Here is a 14516-nt window from a genome sequence, read left to right as displayed (position 1 = left end):
ATAGATGCGCGGCCACCACATGTACCCTAACAAGTCAATGTTATTGTTTTCTTTAGGTTCAAGGTAAGGTTATCCTTATTCCCTCCCTCCAGCAGGTTTTTCCTGTTGCACGTTTCAGCAATTCACATTCCAGCAGTGGACACCATAGCTATCAAATGTTCTATCCCTGGGACTGATCTCTTCATCCTGTTTTGTTTTGGGGGTTACCTGAAATCTCTAAGCATTGAGGCATTATTTAGTGGATCTTATGGCTTCCAGATGAAAGTTTAAAGGTTCTTCTCTACTGCTTTAGAACCGTGGCTTATCAAGCAGCTTTGTGGATACTCTTCCTTCCCCTGGAACGTTCTCCTTGCTTATGAGCATCAGTGCCAACCTATCATTGCACCATTCTATCCTGGGAAGTCTTGCTTCACAGATCTAATCACACTTTCCCATGGTTCCTTCATCTGTCTCCCTTTGTGTCCAAATCTCTCCCTTTGTGTCCAAATCTCTTTTCCATTCATTTAACCCAGCTTGCCAGTTTTAACTTACCAATCTAGATATGGAATCCTGTATGTAGACAAATCCTGTTTATAAATATTGAACCACAATATAATAATATATTATCATGGTCCCCAGACCGCATTTTTGAGTAGACGGGTGTGTTTTATTATCAGGTTTTTTTTTAATATACTGTAATTTTTTGTTTCATTTCCCTCAACATTTTTCTGAAGAACTACATAAGAACATGGTACAATATAACAGTAGTGACATTTGTAATGCAGCCAAGGACAATATAAAGGTACCTCATATAACAATTGTTCAGTGTTAAAAAAAGCATCAGTGGAACAATAAATTAACTTTGAGTTTACTACATTCACTTAAAGGGACAGTCTAGTCCAAAATAAACTTTCATGATTCAGATAGAGAATATTATTTTAAACTATTTTCCAATTGACTTTTATCATCAATTTTGCTTTGTTCTCTTGGTATTCTTAGTTGAAAGCTAAACCTAGGAGGTTCATAAGCTAAATTCTAAGCCCTTGAAGGCCACCTCTTCTCTCAGGGCATTTTGACAGTTTTTCACCACTAGAGGGTGTTAGTTCATGTGTGTCATATAGATAACACTGTGCTCACAAACGTGGAGTTCAGGTGAGCCAGCTCTGATTGGCTAAAATGGATGTCTGTCAAAAGAACTGAAATAAGGGGGCAGTTTGCAGTGGCTTAGATACAAGGTAATCACAAAGGTAAAAATTATATTAATATAACTGTGTTGGTTTTGGTTATGCAAAACTGGGGAATGGGTAATAAAGGAATTTTTCTACCTTGTTAAACAATACAAATTCTGGTGTGGACTGTCCAATTAATCTTTCCATGTGTAACAGAATTAAAGGGACGGCCTACTTGATTTTTTTTTATTGTTAAAAAGATAATGCCTTTACTACCCATTCTCCAGCTTTGCACAACAAATATTCACCTAGATTACGAGTTTTGCGTTCGAAGCTGTGTGGTGCTAACAAGCAGTTTATGCTCACCGCTCACTTACAGACAGCGCTGGTATTAAGAGTTTTTACAAACCAGACAAGAAGTGAGCGTTGAGCAAAAATGTTGCTTATTACCGCACTCCAATACCAGCGCTGCTTACGTTAGCGGTGAGCTGGTGTAACGTGCTTGTGCATGATTTCCCCATAGGAATCAACGGGGAGAGCTGGCTGAAAAAAAGTTTAACACCTGCAAAAAAGCAGTGTAAAACTCCTTAACACAGCCCCATTGATTCCTATGGGGAAATACATTTTATGTCTACACCTAACACCCTAACATGAACCCCGAGTCTAAACACCCCTAATCTTACACGTATTAACCGCCGCCACGTACATTATACTTATGAACCCCTAATCTGCTGCCCCCAACATCGCTGAACCCTACATTATATTTATTAACTCCTACTCTGCCGCCCCCAATGTCGCCGCCACCTACCTACACTTATTAACCCCTAATCTGCCGTCCCCAACGTAGCTGCCACTATAATAAACATATTAACCCCTAAACCGCCACACTCCCGCCTTGCAAACATTAGTTAAATATTATTAACCCCTAATCTGCCTAATGAAGGTTCTTTTAAATAACGTCATCCAAGATGGCGTCCCTTCAATTCCGATTGGCTGATAGAATTCTATCAGCCAATCAGAATTAAGGTAGAAAAAAATCCTATTGGCTGATGCAATCAGCCAATAGGATTGAGCTGGCATTCTATTGGCTGTTCCAATCAGCCAATAGAATGCGAGCTCAATCCTATTGGCTGATTGCATGAGCCAATAGGATTTTTTTCTACCTTAATTCCGATTGGCTGATAGAATTCTATCAGCCAATCGGAAATTGAAGGGACGCCATCTTGGATGACATCATTTAAAGGAACCTTCATTCAGTCTTAGCCGTCGGATGAAGAGGATGCTCCGCGTCGGATGTCTTGAAGATGGACCCGCTCGGCGCCGGATGGATGAAGATAGAAGATGCCGTCTGGATGAAGACTTCTGCCCGTCTAGAGGACCACTTCGCCCGGCTTGGATGAAGACTTATCCCGGCTTCGTTGAGGACTTCAGGCCAGTTGGATGAAGACTTCTCCCGGTAAGGTGATCTTCAAGGGGTTAGTGTTAGGGTTTTTTAAGGGGATATTGGGTGGGTTTTAGAGTAGGGTTGGTTGTGTGGGTGGTGGGTTTTAATGTTGGGGGGGGATTTGAATTTTTTTTTTACAGGTAAAAGAGCTGATTACTTTGGGGCAATGCCCCGCAAAAGGCCCTTTTAAGGGCTATTTGTAATTTAGTGTAGGGTAGGGCTTTTTTTATTTTGGGGGGGCTTTTTTATTTTGTTAGGGGGATTAGATTAGGTGTTATTAGTTTAAAAATCTTGTAATTTGTTTATTATTTTCTGTAATTTAGTGTTTTGTTTTTTTGTACTTTAGATAATTTTATTTAATTGTATTTAATTGTATTTCATTTAGGGAAATAATTTAATTATAGTGTAGTGTTAGGTGTAATTAGGTTAGGTTTTATTTTACAGGTAACTTTGTATTTATTTTAGCTAGGTAGTTATTAACTAGTTAATAACTATTTAATAACTATTCTACCTAGTTAAAATAAATACAAACTTGCCTGTAAAATAAAAATAAATCCTAAGCTAGATACAATGTAACTATTAGTTATATTGTAGCTAGCTTATGGTTTATTTTATAGGTAAGTATTTAGTTTTAAATAGAAATTATTTAGTTAATGATAGGAATTTTTAATTAGATTTATTTTAATTATATTTAAGTTAGGGGGTGTTAGGTTTAGGGTTAGACTTGGATTTAGGGGTTAATAACTTAAGTATAGTGGCGGCAACGTTGGGGTCGGCAGATTAGGGGTTAATAAATGTAGGTAGGTGTCTGCGATGTTAGGGACGGCAAATTAGGGGTTAATAATATTTAACTAATGTTTGCGAGGCGGGAGTGCGGCAGTTTAGGGGTTAATATGTTTATTATAGCGGCGGCGATGTCCGGTTCGGCAGATTAGGGGTTAAAAAATGTATTTTAGTGTTTGCGATGCGGGAGGGCCTCGGTTTAGGGGTTAATAGGTAGTTTATGGGTGTTAGTGTACTTTTTAGCACTTTAGTTAAGAGTTTTATCCTACGGTGTTGTAGTGTAAAACTCTTAACTACTGACTTTTAAATGCGGTACCAGTCTTGACAGGAGAGGGTCTACCGCTCACTTTTTGGCAGACTCGTAATACCGGCGCTATGCAAGTCCCATTGAAAAAAGAGGATACGCAATTTACGTAAGTGGATTTGCGGTATTTCCAAGTCTGGCCAAAAAAGTGAGCGGTACACCTGTACCTGCAAGACTCGTAATACCAGCGGGCGTTAAAAAGCAGCGTTAGGACCTCTTAACGCTGCTTTTTAAACCTAACGCACAACTCGTAATCTAGCCGATTGTTATGTAAATATACTTTTTAACCTCTAAACCTCTGCCTGTTTCTAAGCTCTTTTATCTAAGTGCTTTTTATGAGCTTTTTACAGCCAGACAGCGCTAGTTCATGTGTGTCATATAGATAACATTGTGCTTACTCCTGTGGAGTTATGCAGGGACCAGCACTAATTTGCTAAAATGCAAGTTTGTATAAAGTACTGAGATAAGAAGCAGTCTGCAGAGGCTTAGATACAAGGTAATCACAGAGGTAAAACGTATATTAATATAACAGTGTTAGTTATGCAAAACTGGGGAATGGGTAATAAAGGGATTATCTATCTTTTTAAACAATATCAATTTTCAAGTAGACTGTGCCCTTAAAGTTCCTCATAACACTAATGTAAGGCTGTGCATGATAAAAGGTAGTTAGTGGAATGGCATATTTAAATAGACAAACTTGAAAGGTCACTCCTAAAGTATAAATTATTTTTTTTGGAAATAATTTCTGTGAAAATAGCAAGTATCTGCTCAAGTCGTTCTTTTATATTTGTATTTTTACTCATTCATATGTTTTATACATTATTATTTTACTTTTCTTTTTATTTATATTTAGGTATCTGGAAGGTGATGTTAAAAATCACAGCGCAGCTGCAGTACTGTCCTGTGGAAGCATTGCACTGTGGGATCTGTCGCAAAGTCTGTGCTGCACGGTGCTCCCTCCAAGCCCTGATATGCGCTGGTGCTTAGTGAGATGGGCCCAGAATCCTTCATATCTACTGGCTGGACAGAAAGATGGGGCTGTCTGTGTATATAGACACTCTGGGTCGGCTTTAGAAAAGATGAGGACATGGAACCTTTAATCTACGTACAACTGCAGGGAATTTTATGTTTATAGTTGCACAGCACTTGTGACTGCAATGTCTTCTTTATAACTGGGCTTAAAGGGAGATTCTAATGCAAAAACTGCATCCTCTAAATCATTAGAGAAAGAAATGTTTGCATTAAAGGAGATTAACAGCCCTACGTGTGGTTTAACACATAGATAAAGTCCCACTTAGCAGCCACAAACGTTGAACCGCTGTTGATAGGCAGCTATGTGCATTTAATTGCTCATAATGGCTATCCGCTTGTTTTATGCTCAGGAGCTGCAATTCTTGTGGCTCTTAGGCACAGTTTTTCTATGTGTTTAACCGCTCCAAAAGTAAGCGAGGATCATCAATGCAAAAATTTAAAGCACATCAATTTTGTATTAGAATTCCTTTTAGAATTTAGAGAATTACATTTCAGAGAATGTTTTTCTGCCCCCTCACCTTTTACTTAAAGGGACATGAAACCCAACATGTTTCTTTCATAATTAAGATAAAGCATAACATTTTAAACAACTTTTCAAATTTACTTCTACTATCAAAATTGCTTTATTCTCTTGGTATCCTTTGTTGAAGGATCAGTAATACACTACTGGAAGCTAGCTAAGCACATCTGGTGAGCCAATGACAACAGACATATATATGCAGCCACCAATCAGCAAGTAGATCCTAGTATTACATTGCTGTTTCATAACCTACCTAGGTATGCATTTCCACACGGTGAATGAAGCAAATTATATGACAAAAGTGCATTGGAAAGTTGTGTAAAATTGCATGTTCTGTCTAAATCATGAATGTTTGAATTTTACTTTACTATCCCTTTTAAGTTTTTTTTTTTTTTTTTTAAATAAACTTTGTACAGCACTGTTACATACGACATTCTCTGGATCATTTCTGCCTGGTTTTATTGCTCCCCCCCCCCTAGCTTTCTCCTTCATTCTAAAATAACTTTGTCAACGTCTTCATTAACATGAGTTGTTTTTCATAGACATGGCCTCAACTTCTGTCATAATGCTGCAGCTACAGACAATAATTATACTTGAATTGAAATTTTAATAGCATTATAAGGAAAATATGAACATTTTTCAGAAAGACGTTTTACTTCTCATTATCCCTTTTTTTCTTACCGTTCATTGCCTTAAATAATTAGACTCAACATTTATTCTGCAGTATATTCCTGCAACTGAGCATACTTGTAGAAACATAGTTACTATAGATACTATATAGTCTCTGTAGATATATAGAGATACCACTACTGTACTTGTAGATACATAGTTACTATAGATACTATATAGTCTCTGTAGATATATAGAGATACCACTACTGTACTTGTAGATACATAGTTACTATAGATACTATATAGTCTCTGTAGATATATAGAGATACCACTACTATACTTGTAGATACATAGATACTATATAGTCCCTGTAGATATATAGAGATACCACTACTGTACTTGTAGATACATAGATACTATATAGTCCCTGTAGATATATAGAGATACCACTACTGTACTTGTAGATACATAGTTTCTATAGTTACTATATAGTCTCTGTAGATATATAGAGATACCACTGCTGTAATGAGCAAGATGCTTATAGCCTTAATATTATTCAATGTATTACCATTTTATTTGTTTACATGTTTGTACCATGGTTGTAAATACAATTTGTTTTTCCTGTAAATAACTGTATTAAAATCTACTAAAGATTTGGGTTCTTTTCATTTAAATTTTTATTAAATGCTGAAGACCGTTGATCAATGTTTCCGTTTTTTAACCGCTGTTGTGTCTGAACAGAATATAAAAAGTTACAGGTTTTGGTTTAGAGTTAAAGGTTTAGTAAAGTCAAAATGAAACTTTCATGATTCAAATAGAGCAGCAATTTTAAACAACTTTCTAATTTACTCCAATTATTAATTTTTCTTTGGGCTCTTGGTATATTTATTTGAAAAATCAAGAATGTAAGCTTAGGAGTCAGCCCATTTTTGGTTCAGCACCTGTGTGGAGCTTGCAGATTGGTGGCTGGCTCCTAAGCTTACATTCTTGCTTTTTCAAATAAAGATACCAAGAGAGCGAAGAAAAATTGATAATAGGAGTAAATTAGAGCATGCAATTTTAAGCTACTTTCTATCTGAATCATGAAAGTTTCTATTAGACTAAACTCTCCCTTTAAGTTGAGATGAATATAAAAACACATGCTAATCTCGTTTGGAGACATTAATATTTGCACCTGAGAGCACGCCCAGCAGCCCTTCTGGGACTTCTGAGGAGACTAGCGGAATTGGAGGTGCTCACAGTCCTCTCGGTTCTGGACCTCTCCATCTTGTTTGAAGTCTCCTTAGGTTGGCAGAGATGGAGAAGGTCATGGCCAAGACAAGAGATAAGGGCTAGTGAGAAGATGCAGCAAACTGGAGGTGAGGTTAAAGGGATTTGAACTCAAAATGTTCCTTTGTGATTCAGACAAAGCTTACATACCTGCTTTTTCAACAAAAGATACCAAGAGAACTAAACAAATGATACTAGAAGTAAATTAGAAAGTTGCTTAAAACTGCTGCCCTGTCTGAATCATGAAAGAAACATTTTGGGTTTCACGACCCTTTAAGGTTAGGCTGTTTATTTTTACACAAAGCATCTAACATACCTACCCAGGGAACAGCTTGTTTATCCGGTCCTCTCACACTGCCCAGCATAATAATATGAAAATCATAACCCATCATCATGAGTAGAAGACGCAAGGAAACCCTGGTCGGTTCTTACAGTCCCTGTTCCTATACTATGAGATAAATACAAGAGCTGCATTCTTCCAGTCATTGTACAGCTGTATAGCAGCCCTGCATGCTGCATTCTTCCAGTCATTGTACAGCTGTATAGCAGCCCTGCATGCTGCGTTCTTCCAGTCATTGTACAGCTGTATAGCAGCCCTGCATGCTGCATTCTTCCAGTCATTGTACAGCTGTATAGCAGCCCTGCATGCTGCGTTCTTCCAGTCATTGTACAGCTGTATAGCAGCCCTGCATGCTGCATTCCTCCAGTCATTGTACAGCTGTATAGCAGCCCTGCATGCTGCATTCTTCCAGTCATTGTACAGCTGTATAGCAGCCCTGCATGCTGCATTCTTCCAGTCATTTTACAGCTGTATAGCAGCCCTGCATGCTGCGTTCTTCCAGCCATTGTACAGCTGTATAGCAGCCCTGCATGCTGCATTCCCCCAGCCATTGTACAGCTGTATAGCAGCCCTGCATGCTGCATTCTTCCAGTCATTTTACAGCTGTATAGCAGCCCTGCATGCTGCATTCTTCCAGCCATTGTACAGCTGTATAGCAGCCCTGCATGCTGCATTCTTCTAGTCATTGTACAGCTGTATAGCAGCCCTGCATGCTGCATTCTTCCAGTCATTGTACAGCTGTATAGCAGCCCTGCATGCTGCATTCCTCCAGCCATTGTACAGCTGTATAGCAGCCCTGCATGCTGCATTCTTCCAGCCATTGTACAGCTGTATAGCAGCCCTGCATGCTGCATTCTTCCAGTCATTGTACAGCTGTATAGCAGCCCTGCATGCTGCGTTCTTCCACCCATTGTACAGCTGTATAGCAGCCCTGCATGCTGTGTTCTTCCAGTCATTGTACAGCTGTATAGCAGCCCTGCATGCTGCATTCTTCCAGTCATTGTACAGCTGTATAGCAGCCCTGCATGCTGCATTCTTCCAGCCATTGTACAGCTGTATAGCAGCCCTGCATGCTGCATTCTTCCAGCCATTGTATAGCAGCCCTGCATGCTGCATTCTTCCAGCCATTGTACAGCTGTATAGCAGCCCTGCATGCTGCGTTCTTCCAGCCATTGTACAGCTGTATAGCAGCCCTGCATTCTGCGTTCTTCCAGCCATTGTACAGCTGTATAGCAGCCCTGCATGCTGCGTTCTTCCAGCCATTGTACAGCTGTATAGCAGCCCTGCATGCTGCGTTCTTCCAGTCATTGTACAGCTGTATAGCAGCCCTGCATGCTGCGTTCTTCCAGTCATTGTACAGCTGTATAGCAGCCCTGCATGCTGCGTTCTTCCAGTCATTGTACAGCTGTATAGCAGCCCTGCATGCTGCGTTCTTCCAGCCATTGTACAGCTGTATAGCAGCCCTGCATGCTGCGTTCTTCCAGCCATTGTACAGCTGTATAGCAGCCCTGCATGCTGCGTTCTTCCAGCCATTGTACAGCTGTATAGCAGCCCTGCATGCTGCGTTCTTCCAGCCATTGTATAGCAGCCCTGCATGCTGCGTTCTTCCAGCCATTGTACAGCTGTATAGCAGCCCTGCATGCTGCGTTCTTCCAGTCATTGTACAGCTGTATAGCAGCCCTGCATACTGACATTTCTAGGGCTGCAACTAACGGTTATTTTCATAATCGATTATTCGGCTGATTTAGTTTTTCGATTAATCAACTAATCGGATAAAAAAGAATCAATAATAGTTCTGTATAGCAGCCCTGCATGCTGCATTCTTCCAGCCATTGTACAGCTGTATAGCAGCCCTGCATGCTGCATTCTTCCAGTCATTGTACAGCTGTATAGCAGCCCTGCATGCTGCGTTCTTCCACCCATTGTACAGCTGTATAGCAGCCCTGCATGCTGTGTTCTTCCAGTCATTGTACAGCTGTATAGCAGCCCTGCATGCTGCATTCTTCCAGTCATTGTACAGCTGTATAGCAGCCCTGCATGCTGCATTCTTCCAGCCATTGTACAGCTGTATAGCAGCCCTGCATGCTGCATTCTTCCAGCCATTGTATAGCAGCCCTGCATGCTGCATTCTTCCAGCCATTGTACAGCTGTATAGCAGCCCTGCATGCTGCGTTCTTCCAGCCATTGTACAGCTGTATAGCAGCCCTGCATTCTGCGTTCTTCCAGCCATTGTACAGCTGTATAGCAGCCCTGCATGCTGCGTTCTTCCAGCCATTGTACAGCTGTATAGCAGCCCTGCATGCTGCGTTCTTCCAGTCATTGTACAGCTGTATAGCAGCCCTGCATGCTGCGTTCTTCCAGTCATTGTACAGCTGTATAGCAGCCCTGCATGCTGCGTTCTTCCAGTCATTGTACAGCTGTATAGCAGCCCTGCATGCTGCGTTCTTCCAGCCATTGTACAGCTGTATAGCAGCCCTGCATGCTGCGTTCTTCCAGCCATTGTACAGCTGTATAGCAGCCCTGCATGCTGCGTTCTTCCAGCCATTGTACAGCTGTATAGCAGCCCTGCATGCTGCGTTCTTCCAGCCATTGTATAGCAGCCCTGCATGCTGCGTTCTTCCAGCCATTGTACAGCTGTATAGCAGCCCTGCATGCTGCGTTCTTCCAGTCATTGTACAGCTGTATAGCAGCCCTGCATACTGACATTTCTAGGGCTGCAACTAACGGTTATTTTCATAATCGATTATTCGGCTGATTTAGTTTTTCGATTAATCAACTAATCGGATAAAAAAGAATCAATAATAGTTTCCTACATTTAAAATAAAATCCACATACTGAGTGTTATAAATATAAACTTTAGACTAAAACTTTACAATAACACAACTGTTTGTCCAATTTTTAAGCAGCAGAGCACAGTTTTATAATTAAGTAAAACAAAACCGCAAACTGTTTGAAAAGAGTTAGATCTAGAAACAGGTAGACTATCACTGTTTTTAACATTCTGTTATTCACTCTTTCAGAAACTTTGCATTGAAATGCAAAAATCTCGACTTGTTCCTAGCTAAGGCTGGTTCTCTGTTTGCAGCTATATTTCCTGCAGCAGAGAAGATGCACTCAGATGGTGTTGAGGTGCTTGAGATGCATAAGTAGGGTTTTGCCAATTTCGCCAAAGTGGGATATTTATCTGTGTTAGCTTTTCACCAATGCAAAGTGTTTTCCACCTTGGCAAGGGGCCTCTCAATAAAGTAAGCCTGGACTTCATTCTAACAAAAAAATATCTTGAATATCTATATGCAATGGTAAATAACCAGCTATAAAGGTTAGGGGAAAATATCTAGTCCGCTTTAAAAATAACAGATATATTCTTATAAAGGTTGAATCTGGTACATATTATCACAATTTATAAAAAAAATAAAAAGTGTTAAGGAATATATATTAATAACAGGACAAAGCCTTACACATTTATCTATAGAGTACATATAATCAGCATTAGCAAGCAATCCGCTAATAATTGTGCAAACAGATAATAGTGCACATCAATTAAAATAACTCCCATCAATCTAGGGGCTAGGTGTAAATAACAAGATCAGCACTATATAATGCAAAGCATAGTCCCAAATCACCTGATTTAATATAAACAATCCAAATGATGACTATTATATCTGGGTTGCACATAAGCCAGGGGTAGTTGTAAACTTATACTGTCCTAAAAAAGTGAAAAGTAAACGTCCTTTAGGCTAAGGGCATAACCATAAAACACAATACCAAGTGCAGTTGCTAGGGAACCGGCAAGACATGTTCTCCACTACCCCTGGGTACACCACGGTAGCAGTGCACCGAGTGGAGACAACGGGACAGGCGCCCCTGCGACAGCCGGCGTACCAGGTCCTTGAGGCAGTTAGGGAAAATATGTGCGGCAAGCTCAGGGAGATGCTGGACATGGGTGTTATTGAACCGTCCAATAGCGCCTGGGCATCCCCAGTGGCACTGGTACCCAAATGGGATGGGACTACCCGGTTCTGCATAGACTACCATAGGCTCAATGACAGAACCATGACCTATGCCTACCATATGCCCCGGGTCGATGACCTAGATCGCATCGCCCCCGGCAACTTCCTGACCACCCTAGACCTTTGCAAGGGGTACTGGCAGATCCCCCTGGACCTGAAGTCTATTCCAAAGTCGGCGTTTATCACCCCCTTCGGCCTATACCAGTTTAAGATCATGCCGTTTGGGATGAAGAATGCTCCGGCAACCTTCCAGAGGATGGTAGATCACCTCCTGGATGGCCTCCAGGATTATGCCTGTGCATACCTAGACGATAAACCAGTGAGAAATTGCAAGGGGCTAGGTAGTAGGGGGTGTGGCTTTAACCTTGGCAGCCTGGTATCCATTTCTGTATTTCTAAAGGGGAAGATTATATAATCTATTTCTGCAGCCGGAAAGATTTTTAAGAAGGCAGCCCATTTATCAAAGAACCTTTTAATGTCTTGTTCATTATTTATATCCGCGTTTCTCTGGTCTAAAATGCATTGTTTTTTCATGCAGTTTTTAATTTCAGTAATGCTTGGCATTGCATGACTTTTCCACTTCTTACAGATTAAATACCTGGTAGCAAGAATAGCGGAGATTATTATTTTTTCATCAGTTTGCTTACCAGGCTCTTCCTTAAGGCAGAGTATTATCTGATATATTGTCAAAGAGACATAGCCTATCTTAAGCACCTTTTTTAGCCAGTATTCGAGCCTAGCCCAGAGATTTTTAATCTTTGGACAATACCAAAACATATGTATTAAATCAGCTGCCTGATACGAACATTTAGGACATTTATTAAACCCTACATTCACACATTTGAAACCTCTCTCGGGGGTAAAATATGCCCCATGAAGGAGCTTAACATGTGCCTCCCTCCAAGTTGCAGAGAGCGTTACTTGTGCAATTTTTTTAATTGACAATTGAATAGTTTTAGACTCAATATTACTCTGAGGGATTGCTGTATTCCAGTAGAGGGCAGTCTTTGCCAGTACCGGTTCTCCTTTATTTGTACCCAGAAGATGATAACATGGTGCAATTGACATATGACCATTTCTTGTTAGAGCAAGCCAATCATCGAGTTTACCTAGTCCCCATTCCCAACCAGCTTTCTTAACTAGGTCCTGTGCAAAATGCCTTAATTGCAAATACGCAAAGAAGTCTTTATTGGGCAAATCAAAATCTCTTTTTAATTCCTGGAATGTTTTGATATATTTTCTCTCTTTATCAATTATTTGGTATACCTTGGTTAACCCCCGATTATGCCATTTCCTAAAGACTTCGGAATGCAATCCTGATTGAAAAATAGGGTTACCTATTATAGGCAAAAGACAGGTAGCACTATTATTAATTGAAAGAAAGGTTACTATCTTGTGCCAAGCTTTAAGTGGGTTAAGAATTGTTTTAAATCGTTTAATTTCTGAGGGGATTTCTTTAGGTACTAAGTGTATTAATGCAGATAGAGAATATGGGTAGCAGACACTGGTCTCGAGATAATTATTCAAGACATAGTTATTAGATGAGATCCAGTCTGTTACGACACGAGCCAGAAAGGAGAGGTTATATAGCCTTATGTCTGGTAAGGCAAGACCACCATCCTTTCTTGGTATTGAAAGTTTCATAAGAGATATCTTTGACCTCTTATTCTGCCATAAGAACTGTATAAGTGAAGTATTGATTGAACGTATATCCTTACCTAATAGAATTATTGGTGTATTTTGAAGTATATATAAAAGTTTTGGAAGAAGAGCCATTTTAAAAAGGGCAATCCTTCCAGAAAGTGATATTGGGAGATTTTGCCATAACAAAAGCTTTTCTTTGATCATTTTTACTACTGGGGGTATATTCAATATATAGAGATCTACGGACCTTGTCGGAATATGAATCCCTAGATATTTAAAAGAATCTTTTACTTGGCGAAAAGGAGTTTTTAATATTGAAGTTTTATTTTTCCTGAGCCACACTATCTCTGATTTTGTCATATTTACTTTGTATCCAGAGAATGTACCAAATTGTTCCAAGATCTGAAAAAGTTTTGGTAAGTTCAGTTTGGTGTTAGCCAAATAAAGCAGCAGATCATCAGCATACAGACCGATTTTTATTTCGCAGTTACGAATTTTTATACCATCCAAATGATGGCGTATTTTAATTGCCAAAGATTCAATGGAAATATTAAATAAGAGCGGGGAAAGAGGACAGCCCTGCCTTGTTCCTCTACCTAACAAGATAGAGGGGGAAATGTTGTTATTCACTATCAATCTTGTAGATGGGTGTTTATATAGATTTTCGATAAATTCAAGAAAATTACCTCTGATGCCAAATTGTCTTAACGATGTTTTGATATGTTCGTAAAATATTGAATCAAAGGCTTTTTCAGCATCTAAGGAAATAATAGCAAGGTCAGGTATGTCCTCCCCCCCGCTAGTTAAATTAGATAGTACCTCAAAATATTCTGTCACCAATAGGGCTTCCCTAATTTTTGAGGCTGAGTTGCGGTTATTTAGAAAACCTGCTTGATCAGTATGTATAATTTCTGAGAGGGGTCTTTGAAGTCTAGATGCTAGAATTGCAGTAAGAATTTTGTAATCTGAATTTAACAGTGCAATTGGTCTGTAGGATTCCTTGTATTCAGGGTTTTTTCCGCCTTTTAATATCAAAGTTGTGTAAGAATTGGTAAATGAAGAGGGGATCATTTTACCACTAATAAAGAAGCTGTTAAAGAGCGTGCAAAGATGTGGGGTGGCTTCACCAATCAGGATCTTATAGAATTCACTAGGCAAGCCATCTGGACCTGCTGCTTTATTTGAGGCAAGCTTGGATATTACTTTCTCTATTTCTTCTATGGAAATAGGGACATTGAGGCTATCAGCCATTTCTGATGTGACAGTAGGATACGTGATATCTCTCCAAAAGTCATCAGATGTATGCGTATCACTTGTTTTAAATGAATATAATTCCTGGTAATATTCATTAAATGCAGCTAGTATGTCTTCGGCTTTAGAAAGCTGAAGACCTTTATTATACAATTTGTCT

General features: G+C 39.7%; 1 protein-coding gene across 2 annotated transcripts in view; it reads left to right on the top strand.

Annotated features, from left to right (window-relative positions):
* PALB2 (partner and localizer of BRCA2) overlaps positions 1–6543 on the top strand; it is a 79082-nt gene extending 72539 nt beyond the window's left edge. For both annotated transcript variants that reach the window (XM_053694705.1, XM_053694704.1), the window contains exon 14: positions 4533–6543. In XM_053694705.1, coding sequence (XP_053550680.1) covers positions 4533–4779 — 247 coding nt within the window. In that variant the 3' untranslated portion in view covers positions 4780–6543. The remainder of the gene's footprint in view (positions 1–4532) is intronic.
* The last annotated feature ends 7973 nt before the right edge of the window (positions 6544–14516 follow it).

Source organism: Bombina bombina, chromosome 11, assembly GCF_027579735.1.
Source record: "Bombina bombina isolate aBomBom1 chromosome 11, aBomBom1.pri, whole genome shotgun sequence".
Lineage (NCBI taxonomy): Eukaryota > Metazoa > Chordata > Amphibia > Anura > Bombinatoridae > Bombina > Bombina bombina.
The sequence above is the reverse complement of the archived record's forward strand: the minus strand, read 5'-3'. Positions and strand labels throughout refer to the sequence as shown.